Source organism: Lagenorhynchus albirostris, chromosome X (assembly GCF_949774975.1).
Source record: "Lagenorhynchus albirostris chromosome X, mLagAlb1.1, whole genome shotgun sequence".
Lineage (NCBI taxonomy): Eukaryota > Metazoa > Chordata > Mammalia > Artiodactyla > Delphinidae > Lagenorhynchus > Lagenorhynchus albirostris.
Window position 1 is genome coordinate 44,657,852 of NC_083116.1, and position 21,049 is coordinate 44,678,900.

General features: G+C 40.9%; 1 protein-coding gene across 4 annotated transcripts in view; it reads left to right on the top strand.

Moving 5' to 3' along the window:
* SYTL4 (synaptotagmin like 4) overlaps positions 1–21,049 on the top strand; it is a 69,533-nt gene that overhangs the window by 38,341 nt on the left and 10,143 nt on the right. For all 4 annotated transcript variants that reach the window (XM_060137605.1, XM_060137606.1, XM_060137607.1 and 1 more), the window contains 8 exons: positions 15,296–15,397; positions 15,881–15,956; positions 16,291–16,381; positions 16,494–16,597; positions 17,134–17,229; positions 19,245–19,423; positions 19,717–19,819; positions 20,349–20,510. In XM_060137605.1, the coding sequence (XP_059993588.1) occupies positions 15,296–15,397; positions 15,881–15,956; positions 16,291–16,381; positions 16,494–16,597; positions 17,134–17,229; positions 19,245–19,423; positions 19,717–19,819; positions 20,349–20,510 (913 nt within the window). The remainder of the gene's footprint in view (positions 1–15,295; positions 15,398–15,880; positions 15,957–16,290; positions 16,382–16,493; positions 16,598–17,133; positions 17,230–19,244; positions 19,424–19,716; positions 19,820–20,348; positions 20,511–21,049) is intronic.

The following is a 21,049-nucleotide window of genomic DNA, read 5'->3' on the forward strand; positions in this document are numbered from 1 at the left end:
GTTGCCTTTTCATCTTGTTTATGGTTTCCTTTACTGTGCAAAAGCTTTTAAGTTTCATTAGGTCCCATTTGTTTGTTTTTGTTTTTCTCTAGGAAGTGGGTCAAAAAGGATCTTGCTGTGATTTATGTCATAGAGTGTTCTGCCTGTGTTTTCCTCTAAGAGTTTCATAGTGTCTGGCCTTACATTAAGGCCTTTAATTGATTTTTTTTTTTTTTTGCGGTACGTGGGCCTCTCACTGTTGTGGCCTCTCCCATTACGGAGCACAGGCTCCGGACGCACAGGCACAGTGGCCATGGCTCACGGGCCCAGCCGCTCCACGGCATGTGGGATCTTCCTGGACCTGGGCACGAACCTATGTCACCTGCATCGGCAGGCAGACTCTTAACCATTGCACCACTAGGGAAGCCCGGTCTTTAATTGATTTTGAGTTTATTTTTATGTATGGTGTTAGGGAGTGTTCTAATTTCATTCTTTTACTTGTAGCTGTCCAGTTTTCCCAGCATCACTTATTGAAGAGGCTGTCTTTTCTCCATTGTATATTCCTGCCTCCTTTATTAAAGATAAGGTGACCATATGTGCGTGGGTTTATCTCTGGGCTTTCTATCCTGTTCCATTGATCTATATTTCTCTTTTTGTGCCAGTACCATACTGTCTTGATTACTGTAGCTTTGTAGTATAGTCCGAAGTCAGGGAGCCTGATTCCTCCAGCTCCATTTTTCTTTCTCAAGATTGCTTTGGCTATTCGCGGTCTTTTGTGTTTCTATACAAATTGTGAAAACTCTTGTTCTAGTTCTATGAAAAATGCCATTGGTAGTTTTATAGGGATTTCATTGAATCTTTAGATTAGTTTCGGTAGTATACTCATTTTCACAATGTTGATTCTTCCAGTCCAAGAACATGGTATATCACCCCATCTGTTTGTGTCATCTTTAATTTCTTTCATCAGTGTCTTAATAGTTTTCTGCATACAGATCTTTTGTCTCCTTAGGTAGGTTTATTCCTAGGCATTTTATTCTTTTTGTTGCAGTGGTAAATGGGAGTGTTTCCTTAATTTCTCTATCAGATTATTTATCATTAGTGTATAGGAATGCAAGAGATTTATGTGCATTAATTTTGTATCCTGCTACTTTACCAAATTCATTGATTAGCTCTAGTAGTTTTCTGGTAGCATCTTCAGGATTCCATGTATACTATCATATCATCTGAAAACAGTGACAGCTTTACTTCTTCTTTTCTGATTTGGACTCCTTTTCATTCTTTTTCTTCTCTGATTCCTGTGGCTAAAACTTCCGAAACTATGTTGAATAATAGTGGTGAGAGTGGACAACCTTGTCTTGTTCCTGATCTTAGAGGAAATGGTTTCGGTTTTTCACCACTGAGAATGATGTTGGCTGTGGGTTTGTCATATGTAGCCTTTATGAAGTTCAGGTAAGTTCCCTCTGTGCCTACTTTCTGGAGGGTTTTTATCATAAGTGGGTGTTGAATTTTGTTGAAAGCTTTTCCTGCATCTATTGAGATGATCATATGGTTTTTCTCCTTCAGTTTGTTAATGTGGTTTATCACATAGATTGATTTGTGTATATTGAAGAATCCTTGCATTCTTGGAATAAACCCCACTTGATCATGGTGTATGATCCTTTTAATGTGCTGTTGGATTCTGTTTGCTAGTATTTTGTTGAGGATTTTTGCATCTATGTTCATCAGTGATATTGGTCTGTAGTTTTCTTTCTTTGTGACATCCTTGTCTGGTTTTGGTATCAGGGTGATGGTGGCCTCATAGAATGAGTTTGGGAGTGTTCCTCCCTTTGCTATATTTTGAAAGAGCTTAAGGAGGATAGGTGTTAGGTCTTCTCTAAACGTTTGATAGAATTCCCCTGTGAAGCCGTCTAGTCCTGGGCTTTTGTTTATTGCAAGATTTTAAATCACTGTTTCAATTTCAGTGCCTGTGATTGTTCTGTTTATATTTTCCATTTCTTCCTGGTTCAGTCTCAGCAGGTTGTGCTTTTCTAAGAATGTGTCCATTTCTTCCAGGTTGTTCATTTTATTGGCATACAGTTGCTTGTAGTAATCTCTCATGATCCTTTGTATTTCTGCAGTGTCAGTTGTTATTTCTCCTTTTTCATTTCTAATTCTGTTTATTTGAGTCTTCTCCCATTTTTTCTTGAAGAGCCTGGCTAATGGCCGAACTTTGGGTTTTTTTGTTCTTCTCTCTCTAATTGCTTTGGGTGTAAGGTTAGGTTGTTTATTTGAGATGTTTCTTGAAGTAGGATTTTATTGCTATAAACTTCTCTCTTATAACTACTTTTGCTGCATCACATAGGTTTAGGGTCGTCATGTTTTCATTGTCATTTGTTGCTAGGTATTATTTGATTTCCTCTTTGATTTCTTCAGTGATCTCTTGGTTATTTAGTAGTGTATGGTTTAGCCTCCCTGTGTTTGTTTTTTTTACAGATTTTTTCCTGTAATTTATATCTAGTCTCATAGCGTTGTGGTTGGAAAAGATACTTGATACAATTTCAATTTTCTTAAATTTACCAAGGGTTGATTTGTGACCCAAGATCTGATCTATCCAGGAGAATGTTCCATGAGCACTTGAGAAGGAAGTGTATTCTGTCGTTTTTGGATGGAATATCCTATAAATATCAATTAAGTCCATCTTGTTTAGTGCATCATTTAAAGCTTGTACTTTCTTACCTATTTTCATTTTGGATGATCTATCCATTGGTGAAAGTAGGGTGTTAAAGTCCCCTACTATGATTGTGTTACTGTCGATTTCCCCTTTTATGGCTGTTAGCATTTGGCTTATGTATTGAGGTGATCCTATGTTGAGTGCATAAATATTTACAATTTTTATATCTTATTCTTGGATTTATCCCTTGCTCACTATGTAGTGTCTTTCTTTGTCTCTTGTAGTAGTCTTTATTTTAAAGTCTATTTTGTCTAATATGAGAATTGCTACTTCAGCTTTAATTTGATTTCCATTTGCATGGAATATCTTTTTCTATCCCCTCACTGTCAGTCTGTATGAGTCCCTAGGTCTGAAGTGGGTCTTTTGTAGACAGCATGTATATGGGTCTTGTTTTTATATCCATTCAGCCAGTCTGTGTCCTTTGGTTGGAGCATTTAATCCATTTACATTTAAGGTAGTTATCGATATGTATGTTCCTATTACCATTTTCTTAATTATTTTGGGTTTGTTATTGTAGGTCTTTACCTTCTCTTGTGTTTCTTGCCTAAAGAAGTTCCTTTAGCATTTGTTGTAAAGCCGGTTTGGTGGTGCTGAATTCTCTTAGCTTTTGCTGCTCTCTAAAGGTTTTAATTTCTCCATTGAATCTGAATGAGATCCTTGCTGGGTAGAGTAATGTTGGTTGTAGGTTTTTCTCTTTCATCACTTTAAATATGTCCTGCCACTCTCTTCTGGGTTGAAGATTTTCTGGTGAAAGATTAGCTGTTAATCTTATGGGGATTCCCTTGTATGTTATTTGTTGTTTTTCCCTTGCTGCTTTTAATATTTTTTCTTTGTATTTAATTTTTGATAGTTTGATTAATGTGTCTTGGCTTGTTTCTTGGATTTTTCCTGTATGGGACTCTCTGCGCTTCCTGGACTTGATTGACTATTTCCTTTCCCGTATTAAGGACGTTTTCATCTATAATCTGTTCAGATATTTTCCCAGTCCCCTTCTTTTTCTCTTCTTGTTCTGGGACCCCTATAATTCTAATGTTGGTGCGTTTAATGTTGTCCCAGAGGTCTCTGAGACTGTCCTCAGTTCTTTTCATTCATTTTTCTTTATTCTGCTCTGCAGTAGATACTTCCACTATTTTATCTTCCAGGTCACTTATCCATTCTTCTGCCTAGTTATTCTGCTATTGATTCCTTCTAGAGAATTTTAAATTTCATTTATTGTGTTGTTCATCATTGTTTGGTTTTTAATTCTTGTAAGTGTTTGGTCTGGTGTTTTTTTTTTTTTTGCGGTACGTGGGTCTCTCGGTGTTGTGGCCTCTCCCGTTGCAGAGCACAGGCTCTGCACACGCAGGCTCAGCGGCCATGGCTCATGGGCCTAGCCGCTCCGCGGCATGTGGTATCCTCCCAGACCGGGCACGAACCCGCATCCCCTTCATCGGCAGGCGGACTCTCAACCACTGCAGCACTAGGGAACCCCTGTCTGGTGGGTTTTTACCTTGCTCCTTCATCTGCTGTGTGTTTCTCTGTCTTCTCATTTTGCTTAACTTACTGTGTTTGGGGTCTCCTATTTGCAGGCTGCAGGTTCGTAGTTCCTGTTGCTTTTGGTGTCTGCCCCCAGTAAGTAAGGTTGGTTCAGTGGGGTGTATAGGGTTCTGGTGGAGGGGAGTGGTGCCTGTGTTCTGGTGGATGAGACTGGATCTTGTCTTTCTGGTTTGCAGGAGCGCATCCGGTGGTGTGTTTTGGGGTGTCTTTGACCTTATAATGATTTTAGTCAGCCTCTCTGCTTATGCGTGGGGTTGTGTTCCTGTCTTGCTAGTTGTTTGGCATAGGTTGTCCAGCACTGTAGCTTGCTGGTCGTTGAGTGGAGCTGTGTCTTAGCATTGAGGTGGTGATCTCTGGGACAGCTTTTGCCATTTGATATTACATGGAGCTGGGAGGTCTCTGGTGGACCAGTGTCCTGAACTCGGCTCTCCCACTTCAGAGGCATAGGCCCGACACCTGACTGGAGCACCAAGACCCTGTCAGCCACACGGTTCAGAAGAAAAGGGAGAGAAAAAACAAACAAAGAAAAAAATAATAAGATAAAATAAAGTTATTAAAATAAAAAAATTATGAAAAACTAAAAAGTAGTAAAAAAAAAAAAAAGAAAGAAAGAAGAGAGCAACCAAACCAAAAAACAAATCCACCAATGATAAGAATCGCTAAAAACTATATTAAAAAAAAAAAAGAAATGGACAGAACCCTGGGACAAATGGTAAAAGCAAAGCTATACAGACAAAATCACACAAGGAAGCATACACATGCACACTCACAAAAAGATAAAAAGGAGAAAAGAATATTTATCTATATAAAAAAAGAGGAAGAGAGCAATCAAATCAATAAACAAACCTTCCAGTGATAATAAACTCTAAATACTAAACTACGATCAACATAAAACCAGAAAGAAATTAGATGCAGAAAGCAAACCCCAAGTCTACAGTTGCTCCCAAAGTCCACCACCTCAATTTTGGGATGATTCATCTATTCAGGTATTCCAGAGTTGCAGGGTACATCAAGTTGATTGTGGAGATTTAATCCGCTGCTCCTGAGGCTGCTGGGAGAAATTTCCCTTTCTCTTCTTTGTTTGCACAGCTCCTGGGGTTCACCTTTGGATTTGGCCCCACCTCTGCATGTAGGTCACCTGAGCGCATTTGCTGTTCGGTCAGACAGGATGGGGTTAAAGGAGCAGCTGATTAGGGGGCTCTGGCTCACTCAGGCTGGGGGGATGGAGGGGTACGGAATGTGGGGCAAGCCTGTGGCAGCAGAGGCCAGCATGACGTTGCAACACCCTGAGGCATGCTGTGCGTTCTCTGTAGGGAGTTTTTTAAAATTACAGATTCTATTTCACTTCTAGTGATCAGTTTGGTGGGCTTTATGTTTCTAGAAAGTTGTCTGTTTCTTCTAGGTTGTCAAATTTGTTGTCATAAAATTGTTCATAGTTTTCTCTTATGTTTTTTTTTGTATTTCTGCAGTATCGGTTGAGATTTCTCCTTTTTCATTTGTGATTTTGTTTATTTGGGTTCTCTCTCTTTTCTTCTTGGTGAGCCTGGCCAGAGGTTTGTCAATTTTGTTTACCCTTTCAAAGAACCAGCTCTTGGTTTTATTTACTTTTTCTATTGTCTTTTAAAATCTGTTTCTTGTTTATTTCCTTCCTGATCTTTATTACTTCCTTCCTTCTGCTAACTTCAGGTTTTGTTCTTTTTTTCTAATTTCTTTAGGTGGTATGTTAGGTTGTTTATTTTCCTTGTTTTTTTAGGAAGACCTGTATTGCTATGAACTTCCCTCTAAGAACTGCTATTGCTGCATCCCATAGATTTTGTATGGTTGTGTTTTCATTTGTTGTTTTCTCAAAGTATTTTTTAATTTCCGTTTTGATTTCCTTGTTGACCCATTGGTTTTTTAGTAGCATGTTGTTTAGTCTCCGTGTAATCATTTTTCTGTCATTTCTTTTCCTGTGGTTTATTTCTAGTTTCATGCCATTGTGGTCAGAGAAGATTCTTGAAATAATTTCTATACTCTTAAATTTGTTGAGGTTAGTTTTGTGCCCTAGTATGTGGTCAATCCTAGACAATGTTCCATGTGCAGTTGAAAAGAATGTGTATTCTGGGTTTTTTTTAGATGTAATATCCTGAAAATATCAGTTAAGTCTAACTGTTCTATTGTATCATTTAGGATCTCTCTTGCCTTACTGATTTTTTGTCTAGAAGATCTGCCCATTGATGTGAGTGTGGTGTTAAAGTTTCCTACTATTATTATATTCCCGTCAGTTTCTCCCTTAATGTCTGTTAGTGTTTGTTTTATGTGTTTGGGTTCTCCTGTATTAGGTGCATGTATGTTGATAAGTGTAAAATTCTCTTCTTGTATTGATCCTTTTACCATTATATAGTGTCCTTTTTATCTTTCTTTATGGCCTTTGTTTAAAAGTCTATTTTGTCTGATATGAGTATTGCAACTCCTGCTTTCTTGTCATTTCCATTTACATGAAATAACTTTTTCCATCCCCTCACTTTCAGCTTGTGTGTGTCCTTTGCCCTAAGGTGGGTCTCTTGTAGGCAGCATGTTGTAGGCTCTTGTTTTTTTTGTATCCAGGCTGCCACTCTATGTCTTTTGATTGGAGCATTCAGTCCATTGACATTTTAGGTAATTACAGATATGTATGTATTTATTGCCATTTAAAACCTTGTTTTCCAGTTGACTCTATGTTTCTTCTTTGTTCCTGTCTTTTTCTTTTTGTTTTTCTTGATGTTTTTCTTGGCTTGATAATTTCCTTTTATTTTATGCTTGTGTTCTCTTCTTTTTGTTTTTTGTGACTCTGTTGTATATTTTTGATTTGTGTTGCCCTGTTTTTCAAGTATGTTAACCTCTACCTATATTTGCTTGCTTTTGACTGATAGACATATAGGCTCAAACACATTCTGAAAAAAAAGAATCTACATTTTCTTACTCTCCTTCCCCACATTTTATGATTTTGATGTCCTCTTTTACATCTTTGTGTTTATCCTTTTGCTGTTCCTTGTGTTTATCATCGCTTGCACAAATAGGTTTTTTTTTCTCTTTTTGATCTGTATACTGGCTAATTTAAGTGATTTACTTTCCAATTGTGATTTCCTCCTTCCTATATCTTCTTGCTTCTTTTCAATTTAGTGAAGACCTTTCAATATTTCTTTTAGGATAGCTTTAGTATTGCTGTATTCTTTTAGTTTTTGCTTGTCTGAGAAATTCTTTATTTCTCCTCCCATTCTAAATGATAATCTTGCTGGGTAGAGCATTCTAGGTTGCAGATTTTTCTCTTTCAAGACTTTGAATATATTTTGCCATTCCCTCCTGTCCTGCAGCATTTCTGTAGAGAAATCAGCTGATAGCCTTATGGGGGTTCTCTTGTAATTAACTCTATTTTTCTCTTGCTGCCTTTAGAATCCTCTCTTTAACTTTTTCCATTTTATTATAATATGTCTTAGCGTAGGTCTCTTTGGGATCATCTTGTTTGGGACCCTCTACTTTTGTATCTGGATATCTGTTTCGTTCTTAGGTGTGGGAAGTTTTCAGCCATAATTTCTTCAAATACATTTCCTTTCTTTTTTCTTTTAAATTTAGTTATTTATTTATTTTTGGCTGCATTGGGTCTTTGTTGCTGCACGCAGACTTTCTCTAGTTGCAGCGAGCGGGGCTACTCTTCGTTGCGGTGCGTGGGATTCTCATTGTGGTGGCTTCTCTTGTTGTGGAGCATGGGCTCTAGGTGTGTGGGCTTCAGTAGTTGTGGCTTGCAGGCTCAGTAGTTGTGGTGCACGGGCTTGGTTGCTCCACGGCATGTGGGATCTTCCCAGACCAGGGCTCGAACCCGTGTCCCCTGCATTGGCAGGCGGATTCTTAACCACTGCGCCACCAGGGAAGTCCCCTTCAAATACATTTTCAATCCCCTTTTCTCTTTCTTTTCCTTCTGGAATCTCCATTATGCATAGATTGGCATGCTTTATATTATCCCGTAGTTCTCTTATATTGCTTTCACTTTTTTTCTTTTTCATTTGGCTTTCTGTCTGCTGTTTTGATTGGGTAATTTCCATTATTCTATCTTCCAGATTACTTATTCTTTCCTCTGCATTATTCATTCTGCTGTTCGTTGCCTTTAGCTCAGCTTTTGTCTCGGCAAATGAATTTTCTAATTTTTCTTGGTTCCTCCTTATAGTTTCTCGTTCCTTTTTATAGTAATCTGCATTTCTGTCAATAGCCTTTCTTAATTCCTTTAGTATTTTCATTATCTCCTATTTGAAATCCATGTCTATTAAACTGAAGTGGTCTGTTTCATTGTTTGTTCTTTCAGGACAATTTTCTTGGTCTTTTAACTGGGAATCGTTCCTCTGCTTCTTCATTTTGCTTGTATTTCTCTTACGCTGTGAGTTTAGGAGAAACAGTTATCTCTTGGAGGGCTATTTATATGCAGGAGTGTTCCTGCGTAGGTCGTTTGGGTTTAAAATTTTTTTGGTGTGAGGGCTGATTTTGGTTTGGTTGTTTGCCATCTCTTTCCTCAGTGTGTGTTGGCTGTGCATGCTCCAGGGGAGATGGCAGGGGTGGGGGGGCCGAGGTTGGTGACTGGTCACAGAACCCTTGGCAGTGGCGGGTCTTACGCACTCCCAGGGAAGTGGGGGCAGTGGCTGGTGCCTGGTCATGGGACCCTTGGTGGCAGTGGGCTGCACACCTTCCTGGGGAGGTGGGGGCAGTGGTTGGCACTCAATCTTGGGACCCTTGATGGTGGCAGCAGTCTGTGCCCATCTCTGGGGTCTGAGACGGCAGTGGTGGCTCACACCCACCCCTGGAGCTTGTGTAGGCAGTGCCTTGCTGCTTGAGAGTGTGTGCTCGGAGAAAGAAGCTCCTATGGTGAGCTCACCCCTCTCCTAGCACACCCGCCAACAATGGCGCCTTGCCTCTCCGGCGGGCCCATGCTTATTCCTGTATTCCCGTGCTTGTGGCACACCACATCTTAGCCCCCTCAGGCTGTCTCCACGCAGCCAACCCCAGTCCTCTCCCTGGATATGATCTCCGAAGCCCAAGGCTCAGCACCCAAGCCCCACCTGCCCCAGCGGCTGAGCGTCTCAGGCTGGGGAGTGCCAGATGGTGGCACTGACCTTCTGTGCAGGTCTCTCTCCGCTTTGCCCTCCATAAACCAGTTGTTGCACTCTCCTCCAAGCCTCCAAAGCTCCCCATCTGTCCTGGCTTCATCTCCCCACCAGTGAGAGGACTTACCAGTGTGTGGAAACCTTTCCTCTTTTGCAGCTCCTTCCCAGGGGCACAGGTCCCATCCCTATTCCTTTCTTTCCTTTTTTTCTTTTGTCCTACCCCATTACATGGAGATTTTCTTGCCCTTTTCGAAGTCTGAGGTCTTCTGCCAGCGTTCAGTAGATGTTCTGTGAGAATCGTTCCACATGTAGATGTATTTTTGATGTATTTGTGGGAGGAGGTGAGCTCCACTTCCTACTCCTCCTCCATCTTGATCCGATCCCCTGACCATACCAATTTTTTTTTTTTTTCTGTACGCGGGCCTCTCACTGTTGTGGCCTCTCCCATGCGGAGCACAGGCTCCAGAGGCGCAGGCTCAGCAGCCATGGCTCATGGGCCCAGCCGCTCCGCTGACCATACCAATTTTTGATGAGGGTATAGAGCAACTGGAATTCTCATACAGTGCTGGTAGGAATGTACAATGGTGCAGCCACTTTGAAAAACAGTTTAGTAGTGTCTTAAGTTAAATGTGCACCTACCTGTGAGTCAGCCTTTAAATTTCTAGGTATTTACTCAAGAGAAGCAAAAAAATATGTCCTAGAAGATATACAGATTGCCAACAAACACATGAAAGAATGTTCAACATCATTAATCATTAGAGAAATGCAAATCAAAACTACAATGAGATATCACCTCACACCAGTCAGAATGGCCATCATCAAACAATCTAGAAACAATAAATGCTGGAGAGGGTGTGGAGGAAAGGGAACCCTCCTGCACTGTTGGTGGGAATGTAAATTGATACAGCCACTATGGAGAACAGTATAGGGGTTCCTTAAAAAACTAAAAACAGAGCTACCATACGACCCAGCCATCCCACTACTGGGCATATACCCAGAGAAAACCATAATTCAAAAAGAGTCATGTACCAAAATGTTCATTGCAGCTCTATTTACAATAGCCAGGACATGGAAGCAACCTAAGTGTCCATCAACAGATGAATAGATAAAGAAGATGTGGCACATATATACAATGGAATATTTACTCAGCCATAAAAAAATGAAATTGTTATTTGTAGTGAGGTGGATGGACCTAGAGACTGTCATACAGAGTGAAGTAAGTCAGAAAGAGAAAAACAAATACCGTATGCTAACACATATATATGGAATCTAAAAAAAAAAAAAGGTTTTGAAGAACCTAGGGGCAGGACAGGAATAAAGACACAGATGTAGAGAATGGACTTGAGGACACGGGGAGGGAGAAGGGTAAGCTGGGACAAAGTGAGAGAGTGGCATGGACATATATACACTACCAAATGTAAAACCGATAGCTATTGGGAAGCAGCCACATAGCATAGGGAGGGCAGCTCAGTGCTTTGTGACCACCTAGAGGAGTGGGATAGGGAGGGTGGGAGGGAGACACAAGAGGGAGGGTATATGGGGATATATGTATATGTATAGCTGATTCACTTTTTTATAAAGCAGAAACTAACACACCATTGTAAAGCAATTATACTCCAATAAAGGTGTTAAAAATGTATTAGAAAAAAAATAAAAGAATATGTCCATACAAAGACTTGTACATAAATGTTCATAGTGGCTTTATTTGTGATCACCAAAACCTAGAGACAACCCCAGTGTCTATCAACAGGTGAAGGGATAAACTGTGCTTTGTTTATACAGTGGAATACTACTCAGCAATGGAAGGGAATGGACCACTGATACATGCAACAACATGGATGAATCTCAAAATAATCATGCTGAGTGAAAGAAGCCAAACAAAAAAGAGGACATACTGTATGATTCTGTTTATGTAAAATTCTAGAAAAAGCAAGCTAAATTTCAGTGACAGCAGATCAGCACTTACTTGGAGATGGGATGAGGAAGGAGAGATGGATTATGAAGGGGCACAAGGAAACTTTGGGGAGTGATAGATATGTTCGATAGCTTAATTGTGGTGATGGTTTCACCAGTGTATACATATGTCAAAACTCATCAAACTGCACACTTAAACATGTGCAGTTTATTTATGTCAGTTATAACTCAAGGTGCAAATGGGAAAAAATGACAGAAAAATATAACATTGACATCTTTCCATGTCAGCACCAAGGGTCTGCCTCATTCTTTTTGCTCTCTGTATGGTGTTTCATTGTATGTATGTACTGTGATTTTATCCACACAGCCTTGGGTGGGTGACTCATCTGTTTTAGGTAATGAGGCCCCCCTTTTTCCTTTGCGGATAAGGATGGCTTTTATTTCCTGAACCTGATTAATACATCTGGCATCATTGGTCAGAATGTAATTTCTGAAGCCCATTGCTTCTGGCTGTCTATGACCTCTTGTCTCATTGGGCTCAGAAGACTCTTATTTATCCTAAACACGGAAACAGATTAAGTGGCCATAAATGATCTTTTCCATAAAATTATGGAGCCTCAGAGATAATCTAATTCAACCCCCTTATTTTTACAGAAAAGAAAGCAGGATAAGTGATTTACCTGAGATCATACAGATAGTTAGAGCCCAGGACTCCTGTCTCTTAGTCTATTTTTCTACTGCACAGATGTCAAATAATTGCTTTTTTGCCTTACGGTGGTTTGTATCAGCTTTGGATCAGTACGTATTAATCTTTGGGAAAAAATACAAGCAGAAACACTCTCCATGGGCCATTATTAAACTACCTCTCTAGAGGAATGGTTCTGCTTTAGGTTCTTTATTCTTTGCAGCAAATGGGGAAAAATAATAGTTCTAAAGTAAAAATGAAATCAAACTCCCTGCTGTGTCTTCACCTATAAAGCTAATGCATCTCTCAAGAAATGACCGCTGTTTCACCTCTGGCATGCCTTAGGATTTCCACCCCAGCTGTCTGTTTTCATAAAGCTATCTCAAACATCATGTTATGTTAACTTGGAAAGTTTAGTCTCTACTGCCTAAGACGTTATACATTTTGGTTACTTCATTCTTTGCTCATTTGTTATTAGTTCCTTCATTTATTTGATAAATGTCTATGAATGCCTACTATTTTCCAGGCACTGTTTTAGGCAGTGGGATACACTGGTGAAGACAACAAAGTCCCTTGCTTGAGGAGCTTAGATTGGGAGTGGGGGGCACAGACAATAAGGGAATAATCAGGTAAATATATTGTATATCAGATGTTGACAAGCGCTATGGAGAAAAATGAAGTAGATTAAAGGGAAGGAGTGCCAGGAAAGCATATGTGTATATAAGCTGTTTTATCTAGGCCAGCAGGGGAAAAGTCTTAATAATATGATGACATTTGAGAGAAGACAGGAAGCAAAGAGGCACAAACCCTTAGAGTATCTGGGGGAAAGAGGTACTTTCTAGGCAGAGAAAGCAGCAGGTATAAAGACCCTAAGGTGAGTTTGTGTTTGGCACGTGTGAGTCATCTGGAACTGGTGAGCAAGTGGGGAGGGTAGGGGATAAAGACAGAGGTGAGGTGAGAAGCAGATCATGTAAGATATTGTTGGCACTTGTAAGGACTCTGTCTTTTACTCCGAGTGAGAAGGAGGGCTCTGAGTGACAGGATATTATTTTTTCTTTTTTTAAATTGGGGTAAAATTTACATAACATGAGATTAATCATTTTAACAGTTTTAAAGTATACAGTTGAGTAGCTTTTAGTACTTTCAGAATGTTGTGCAACCATCACCACTGTCTAATTTCAGAACATTTTCATCACTCCAAAAAGAAACCCCGTGCCCATTAAGCAGTCACTCTCCATTTCCCTCAGCCCCTAATCTGCTTTCTGTCTCTATGGATTTGCCTATTCTGGACATTTCCTGCAAATGGAATCATACAGAATATGGCCATTTGTGTTTGGCATTTCACTTAGCATAATATTTTCAAGGTTCATCCATGTTGTAGCATGTGTCAGAACTTCATTCCTTTTTATTGTCAATAATATTTCATTATATGGCTGTACCACATTTCCTTTATCTGTTCATCTGTTGATGGACATTTGGACTGTTTCCACCTGTTAGCTATTGTGAATAATGCTGCTATGAACATTTGTGTACAAGTTTTTGTGTGGACACGTGTTTTCAGTTCTGTATTGGGGATATATATATATATATATATATATATATATATATATATATATGATTGATTGATGTTTGGCTGCATTGCAAGACTTGTAGGATCTTAGTTCCCTGACCAGGGATTGACCCCAAGCCCCCAGCAGTGGAAGCACAGAGTCCTAACCACTGGACCACCAGGGAATTACCTGGATTTATATTTTAAAAACTCATTTTGGCTGCTGTGTTGAGGATAGATTGTATGAGGACAAGGGCAGAAGTAGGGAGTTCAGTTAAGAGGCTACTGCAACCATCCAGGAGCTAGGTGATGGTGGTTTAGACCAGGGTAATGGCAGTGGAGGGGTAGAGAACTGGTCATATTCTAGATATACTTTGAAGACAGAGCCAAGAGGATTTGCTAACACATTGGATATGTATTTTGAGAGAACAAGCAGAGTCAAGGGTGATTCTTAAGATTTTTGACCTGAGAAATGAAAGGACAGAGTTGCCATTTGATGAAATTGAGGGAAGAGCAGGTTTGGGGGAGGATTAGGGCTTTGGTTTTGGACTTGCTGTGTTTGAGACATCCCAGCAGAGATGTCAAGTAGGATGTTGGAAATAGAAGTCAGGCGTTTGAGTAAGAGAGAAATTTGGGAATTGTTAGTTTATAGAGCATATTTAAAGCCATGAGACTAGATGAGATCATTTAGGGATAATTCTAGATAGTGAAGAGAAGCAGCCCAAGGAATAAGCGTGGACACAATCCAAAGATTAGAGGTCTAGGAGGTGAGGAGAGACCAGCAAAGGAGATTGAGAAGGAGCAGCCAGTGAGGTCAGAGGACCAGGAGAATGTGGGATCCTGGAGGCCAAGTGAAATTACTTGAGACACTAAAGGAAGAATGATTTTTTTTTCCTTTTCTTGTTCTCACAAATTCCTTGAGGTAAGTGGTCCAGGAATTGTGTCCTTCCCTTTAGAGATGAGGACTGCTGTTTTGAGTGCCCAGGGTCATCCTTCATTAAGCTGAAAAGGAATTCTGGTCTTCTGAATAATATCTTCAAAGCATACTGCTTATTTATGTATACACTTTATGCCCCACTGAGGGCATTTAGTCAAAAATTCAGTCAAAAAATAATTGAGTGCCCACTCTATGCTAGTCTTTCTTCTAGGCATTGGGAACGCAGCAGTGAACAGAATATGTGGTCACTGATCTCCTGGAACTTACTCTAATGGAGGAGAAAGACATTAAACAAATCATTTGTTTAAATTATTGAACAAATTAAGTAATTTATATAAAAGACATAAAAAGTTACACATATGATGACTGCTACCAAGGCATCAGGGTGCTTTAGGAGCATATTAGGAAGGTTACTAATCCAGACTTGGGGTGGGGGCATGGTCAGAGAGATCTCCAGGAACTGACATATAAGGAGAGACCAGAAGAAGCAATAGATTTAGCCAGAAGTTTCAAGTAAACAAGAAAAATGGCCATTGTGGCCATCCCAGGCAGAGAAAAGAGGGAAGAAGAAGAGCTTTGGCACATTCAGGGAACCAAAAGAGCTTCATCATTCTGGAATGTAAAGTATAAGGAGAGGTGGAGGGTGAAAGATGAGTCTGCAGACGTGAGCAGGGGTCAACTCATAAGGATTTTTTTGCCATGCTAAGGAGTTTGAACTCAATCCCAAGAGCAATGGGGAACCACTGAGCAGTTTTAAAAGCATACTCAGCTCTTAGAAAGATCACTTGGGCTACCATTGTGAAAGGTTGGAAGGAAGCCTGCCTCCCGGCAAGAGAGCCCACTTCCTTTATGTGTTGGCTCTTGGTTTTTATTCTAGTGTTCCATTTGAAGTCCCCAAGCTGAAAAGTGGAAAGAGTGCCCTGGAGGCTGAGAGTGAGAGTGTGGATAGCTACATGGCTGACTCGGATAGCACGTCCAGGTGAGATGCCCCCAGTCCCTGCTGCTTTGCTCAGCCGAGCTCCCATTTTGTTCTCTAGCGCCAGGGTGCGGGAATCCACTGCCTTCAGTGTTCCTGACTTCTGTCCTCAGCAAGGCGAATGAAGTATTTTCTCTGACGTTACCACAAGTCTTCCAGTAGCACTTCTACTGTTGGCTCTGAGCACAGCCTTCTGGAACATGCTAACTTCCACAGGCTGCTGCACCTTGGAGGAGTCTTCCTGGACCAGAAGCAACGGATGCTGCTATCCCTTAGGCTTGGGGGTTTGAGTGTTTGTGTTTGTACAGAGTTGCTTATCTAATCATCTGCATTCCTTCAAAGTAAATCAGATGTGAAGTTTACCTTCTGGATTTGGTTATTGCAATGGCCTCAAGCCAGTGGCTCTCTTTCCATAGAGCTTGGGTCCCTAGACAAAAGGGGAAGGGGAGAAGGTGATTTTATTATAGCTTCTGTATCTGCCTCCAGGAGAGACTCTCTGGATAAATCTGGCCTCTTTCCAGAATGGAAGAAGATGTCTGCCCCCAAATCTCAAGTAGAAAAGGTAAGCTTTATTTATTGATTGGTCGATCTCTGTCTCTCTTTTGTCTGTCTTCGTCTGTGTATGTCTCTCTCTCTTTCTTTTACCTTCCTCAGGAAGAATTTAAATCAAGAGTTCAAACAAATTTTAGTTCAGATTCCCTTGGGAGCATTTTCTAAAGTTTTGGTTGAAACATGTGAGAAAATAGGTTTTGTACAATTTCCTAGGATTAAGTCCTAAGAGTAATCTTTCCTTTAAGTTTGTCATAGTTTAGTGAAAATCTGGGCCTTCTTCCTTACTCCACTCTTCCACCTACTCAACTGTCTTTTTCCATTTCCTTGCTCTTACCTCTTCCTAGGAAGCTCAGCCTGGGGGTCAAAATGTGGTATCTGTGGACGAGGGTGAAATGATATTCAAGAAGAACACCAGAAAAATCCTCAGGCCTTCAGGTAGCTGGTTTCCCTTCATGGCCTTTTGAGATTGAAGTTCTGAGTACTTGGTGGGTTATTCGTACGGAGAAGAGTAGGTTTCTTTTGATTTGGTTTTCGGCCTTCCACTCAGAGTACACTAAATCTGTGATTGATCTTCGCCCGGAAGATGTGGGGCATGAAAGTGGCTCCTTGGGAGACAGAAGCAAATCTGTCCCAGGTCTCAGTGTGGATATGGTAAGTACCCTTGTATTTCACTTGGTCACTATATGAAATTTTATATATCTAAAGTTGACTTTACTGCCTGATACTCTCAATTCACCTGTTTCTTTAGGAAAAGGTAACATGAATCTTGATTTCCCTCTCAATTTCTTTTTTTTTCAGTATCCCCCTCAATTTCTAAAGTAAATCTAGTTGCTGAATTGCTTGAAGAAAAAGACTATCTTTCACTGTCTCTTTTATTTTCTAAACATTGCTTGATATATGGTTGGGGGCTCAAATAAATACTTATCTTGAATATAATGTAAAGAGATGGCTGGGTTGGGGCAGTCAAATGAGAAAGAGATATTCTTATCTTATTATTTTGTGATTTGAGAAGGGTAGTTGGAATATAGTTTGGAAGCCTGAAATGGGGAAACATAAAGATAAGTATGTATGTGTGCATATGACACCTCAGAGCTTATCAACAATTATGGCCCCTACTAAAAGAAGGATATTCATCTTTGAACTTTTTCTTATTTTTATTAACTCTGAATCTATATTTATTTTTCAAGGAAGAGGAAGAGGAAGAAGAAGAAGACATTGACCACCTGGTGAAGTTGCATCGTCAGAAGCTAGCCAGAAGCAGCATGCGAAGTGGCTCTTCCATGGTAAGTTCTATTAGTTCTGTGGTATGGACATGTTGGTATACCAGGAAGGATGGAAGTGCCTCCCTAGAGCAGGATCAGGACCTGGGGAAATTCTCCTAGTCACTCTTTCTAGGTAAGTGAGATGCATTTGTTTGTTCCTTTCCTCAGTTTAGACCATAGTTGCTTAGTGCACAGTTAGGTGGCTTTCTCAGCCTCTGCCCTGGAGATTCTTACATCAGGTAGTTAGAGCTAGAGATGTTCATCATAGCCTTGTGAACAGTAACCCATAACTTCTCCCTTAAAAAGGTACCCAGGGGCTTCCCTGGTGGCGCAGTGGTTGAGAATCCACCTGCCAATGCAGGGGACACGGGTTCGTGCCCCGGTCCAGGAGGATCCCACATGCCGCGGAGTGGCTGGGCCCGTGAGCCATGGCCGCTGGGCCTGCGCGTCTGGGGCCTGTGCTCCGCAACGGGAGAGGCCACAACAGTGAGAGGCCCACATACCGCAAAAAAAAAAAAAAAAAAAAAGGTACCCAGGCCATGAAGTGAGCAAGATCAGGTTTCTTCATCAGAGCATGTACCAAGTCTCACATTCAAGGGCAGTGAGTGCCATGAGAAGGGCCTTGGCAGGGTTAATCGGCATCAGGATATGATTAAGGAACAACAGCATCAATCAGAATCATGAAGTTAAAGGGACATTTAAGAATCAGGGCCTAGTTCTGTCATAAGTGTGAAGATTGATATTTAGAGGAAACAGAATCAGAAAGCAGAGTGATTAGATGGTCCCACTCACACATAAGAAGAGAACAGTGGGCTTGCAGAGTCAATTATTACCTGAGAGGAAGGTATCTTTTCACCTCTGTTGGGATTTTCCCCCCAATTCTGATGCAATCACTTTTCTCTGTAGGTCTTGACAGACATAAGGTGGATAAAAGAAACGCACAGATAATTAAGGCCCCTTGTTTTAATTAGTAACTGACCCCTTCTAGCCAGCATTGTAGCATATATAACATACATCAAAATTGGACTGAGCTGCGTCTTACCTCTACTCCTTGCCCACCTTCTGGGGCAGTTGAAAATTAACAATAAAATGTGTAAAAAGAGGGGAGAAGAGCAGCTCGGAGCCTAGGTGAGCCATGAGCTGATTGATGAACCTGAGCAGTTGTGCGTGTGCCCTTAGCTGTCTCTTATACTCTGGGTACAAGACGACTGGCAGTACTGGCTGGTTGGTTGCAGGGGGCTTTTGTTTTCTTCAGTGACTATGGCTTTCTCATGAGGGAAAATGTTAGCAATGTGGCGGGGGGAGTGTGCCTTCGCCAGATGTTTGTGGGTGCTTTATCTTTTTTTGTTTGGTTGGTTTTTTGTTTTGTTTTGTTTTGTTTTTGCCACGCCACACGACATATAGGATCTTAGTTCTCCCACCAGGAATTGAACCCATGCCCTCTGCATTGAAAGCACAGAGTCTTACCACTAGACCACCAGGGAAGTCCCTGTTTGTTCTTTTCTTCCAGTTGTATTGAGAAATAACTGACATAAAGCACTGTGTAAGTTTAAGGTATACAGCATAATGATTTGACTTACATATATCATGAAAAGGTTACTGCAATAAGTTTAGTGAACATCCATCATCTTATATAGATACAAAATTAAAGAAATAGAAAAAATTTTTTTCCTTGTGATGAGGACTCTTAGTATTTACTCTCTTAACAACTTTCATATATAACACACAGCAGTGATAATTATATTTATCATGTTACGCATTATATCCCTAGTACTTATTTATCCTATAACTGGAAGTTCATACCTTTTGACCACTTTCATACAGTTCCTTCTCCCCTGACCCCTTGCCTCTTATAACCACAAATCTGATCTCTTTTTCTGAGTTTTGTTTGTTTGTTTGTGTTTGAAGTATAATTGACCTACAACACTATGTTACTTCCTGTTACAGAACATAATGATTTGATATTTCTGTAAATTTCAAAATGATCACCATGGTAAGTCTAGTTACCATCTGCCATGTGGGTGCTTTATCTTCAGAGTACGATTGGCAGCATGATGAGCATTTATAGCGAAGCTGGCGATTTCGGGAACATCTTTGTGACTGGCAAGATTTCCTTTTCCCTGAAGTATGAGCAGCAAACACAGGCTCTGGTCATTCACGTGAAGGAGTGCCACCATCTGGCCTATGCTGACGAAGCCAAGAAGCGCTCGAACCCGTGAGTGCTTCTGGACCCTGCGCGGTGCTTGGAGATGATCAGACCCCAGCATCTCTCTGGGCACCCTTGAATCGAGGCTCTCACTTCCTAGGCAGACAGGGAGGTGTGATTGAGAGTGGTTAGGGGAGATGTGGGAAAAGGACCAGGACTGGGAAAATGCAAGAATGGCAGGTCTAAGAGGACTCGATGTGACATTTTCATTTCATTATGGCATATGTATATGGAGAGGAAGAAAATAAGGAATGGGCTTCCAAAAAGACAGCAAATTACTCAGTATTCTCCTTGGTTTTTAGATATGTGAAGACTTATCTTCTGCCTGACAAATCCCGCCAAGGAAAAAGAAAAACCAGCATCAAGCGGGACACCATTAATCCGCTATATGATGAGATCCTCAAAGTAAGTATCTAGAGCCCGAGAGGGTATGAGAATTTGATCTGTCTTGTGTGCTAAGCTGTAGCTATTCTTCTGCTACGTGGGTGGTCAACATGGTTTTCAGTGGCCATGTCTGTGTTTGAGGATATACTATGGGCATCTGTTCACGTCCTGACCTCCCAGAGAAGAGAACAAAGCTGATCTGACTTTCTTGGATTATTGTGAAGTTGGAGGTCCACGTGGCCACAAATCTCATTTTAAAGAGTCATTTGCGATCAGGAGTCTCCCTGACAGTTCTTTTTGAATATTCCAGTGTTCTCTCCCCCACTGAAGGAAAAATTCATATTCCAGGTCCTCCGATGGAATATGGTAGGTTTTTGTGAAATGGGGTAAGTGGAGGCTTTGAGGGAGGAAACTCAAAGTGCTTAGGGACTAAAGTGATTTGATATTCAAGACTATGGACTTTGAGTATGGTTGCTCAGATTTTGGAGTAATCTTTTTCTGAGGAATTACCGTGAACTAATCATCTTGGACTTCTTCTTTCCTTTCACAGTATGAGATCCCAGAATCTCTCCTGTCCCAGAGGACTTTGCAGTTCTCGGTTTGGCATCATGGTCGTTTTGGCAGAAACACTTTCCTTGGAGAGGCAGAGGTCCAGATGGATTCCTGGAAGCTTGATAAGAAACTGGATCATTGCCTACCTTTACATGGAAAGGTAGTCTGCTTTAACAACTCCTTACAGAGTTTGGATCTGAGGTAGAATTGCCTGCAGTGACTTCTGCTGGGACAGTTTTGAATGCAGTCTGTGGAGTTCTAGCACACCCTGCTGGGGTTACTGAGTTTAACAGTAATTTCAGATGCCATGGTTTTCCTTTGAAGTCTTTCATATGTGTGCCAAGCTTTGCCTCCTGATCTTCCAGAGTCTGGGCGTATCGTAACATCCTAACTTGTGCCTCTTCTCCAAGCTAACTTTTTGGGTGTATCCTAATCTGCACTGGTTTTCCAAACTACCCTTTTCACTAAAGAAGTGGGAAGTAAAGCAATTCACGGAGTTGCAATTGCTGTGCTCTTGGTCACACAAGCCAGGGACAGTTTTACTTTGGAGATGGCATCTCGGGTGAGAGTGTGGCAGTGTGCATAATAGTACCTGGGATCTGAGTGCAGACCTGGATTTGAATCCAGGCCCTGTGATGTACCAGCTAGGTAAATCACCTAAATTGAAGGTAACTTACAGGACTTCCCTGGTGGTCCAGT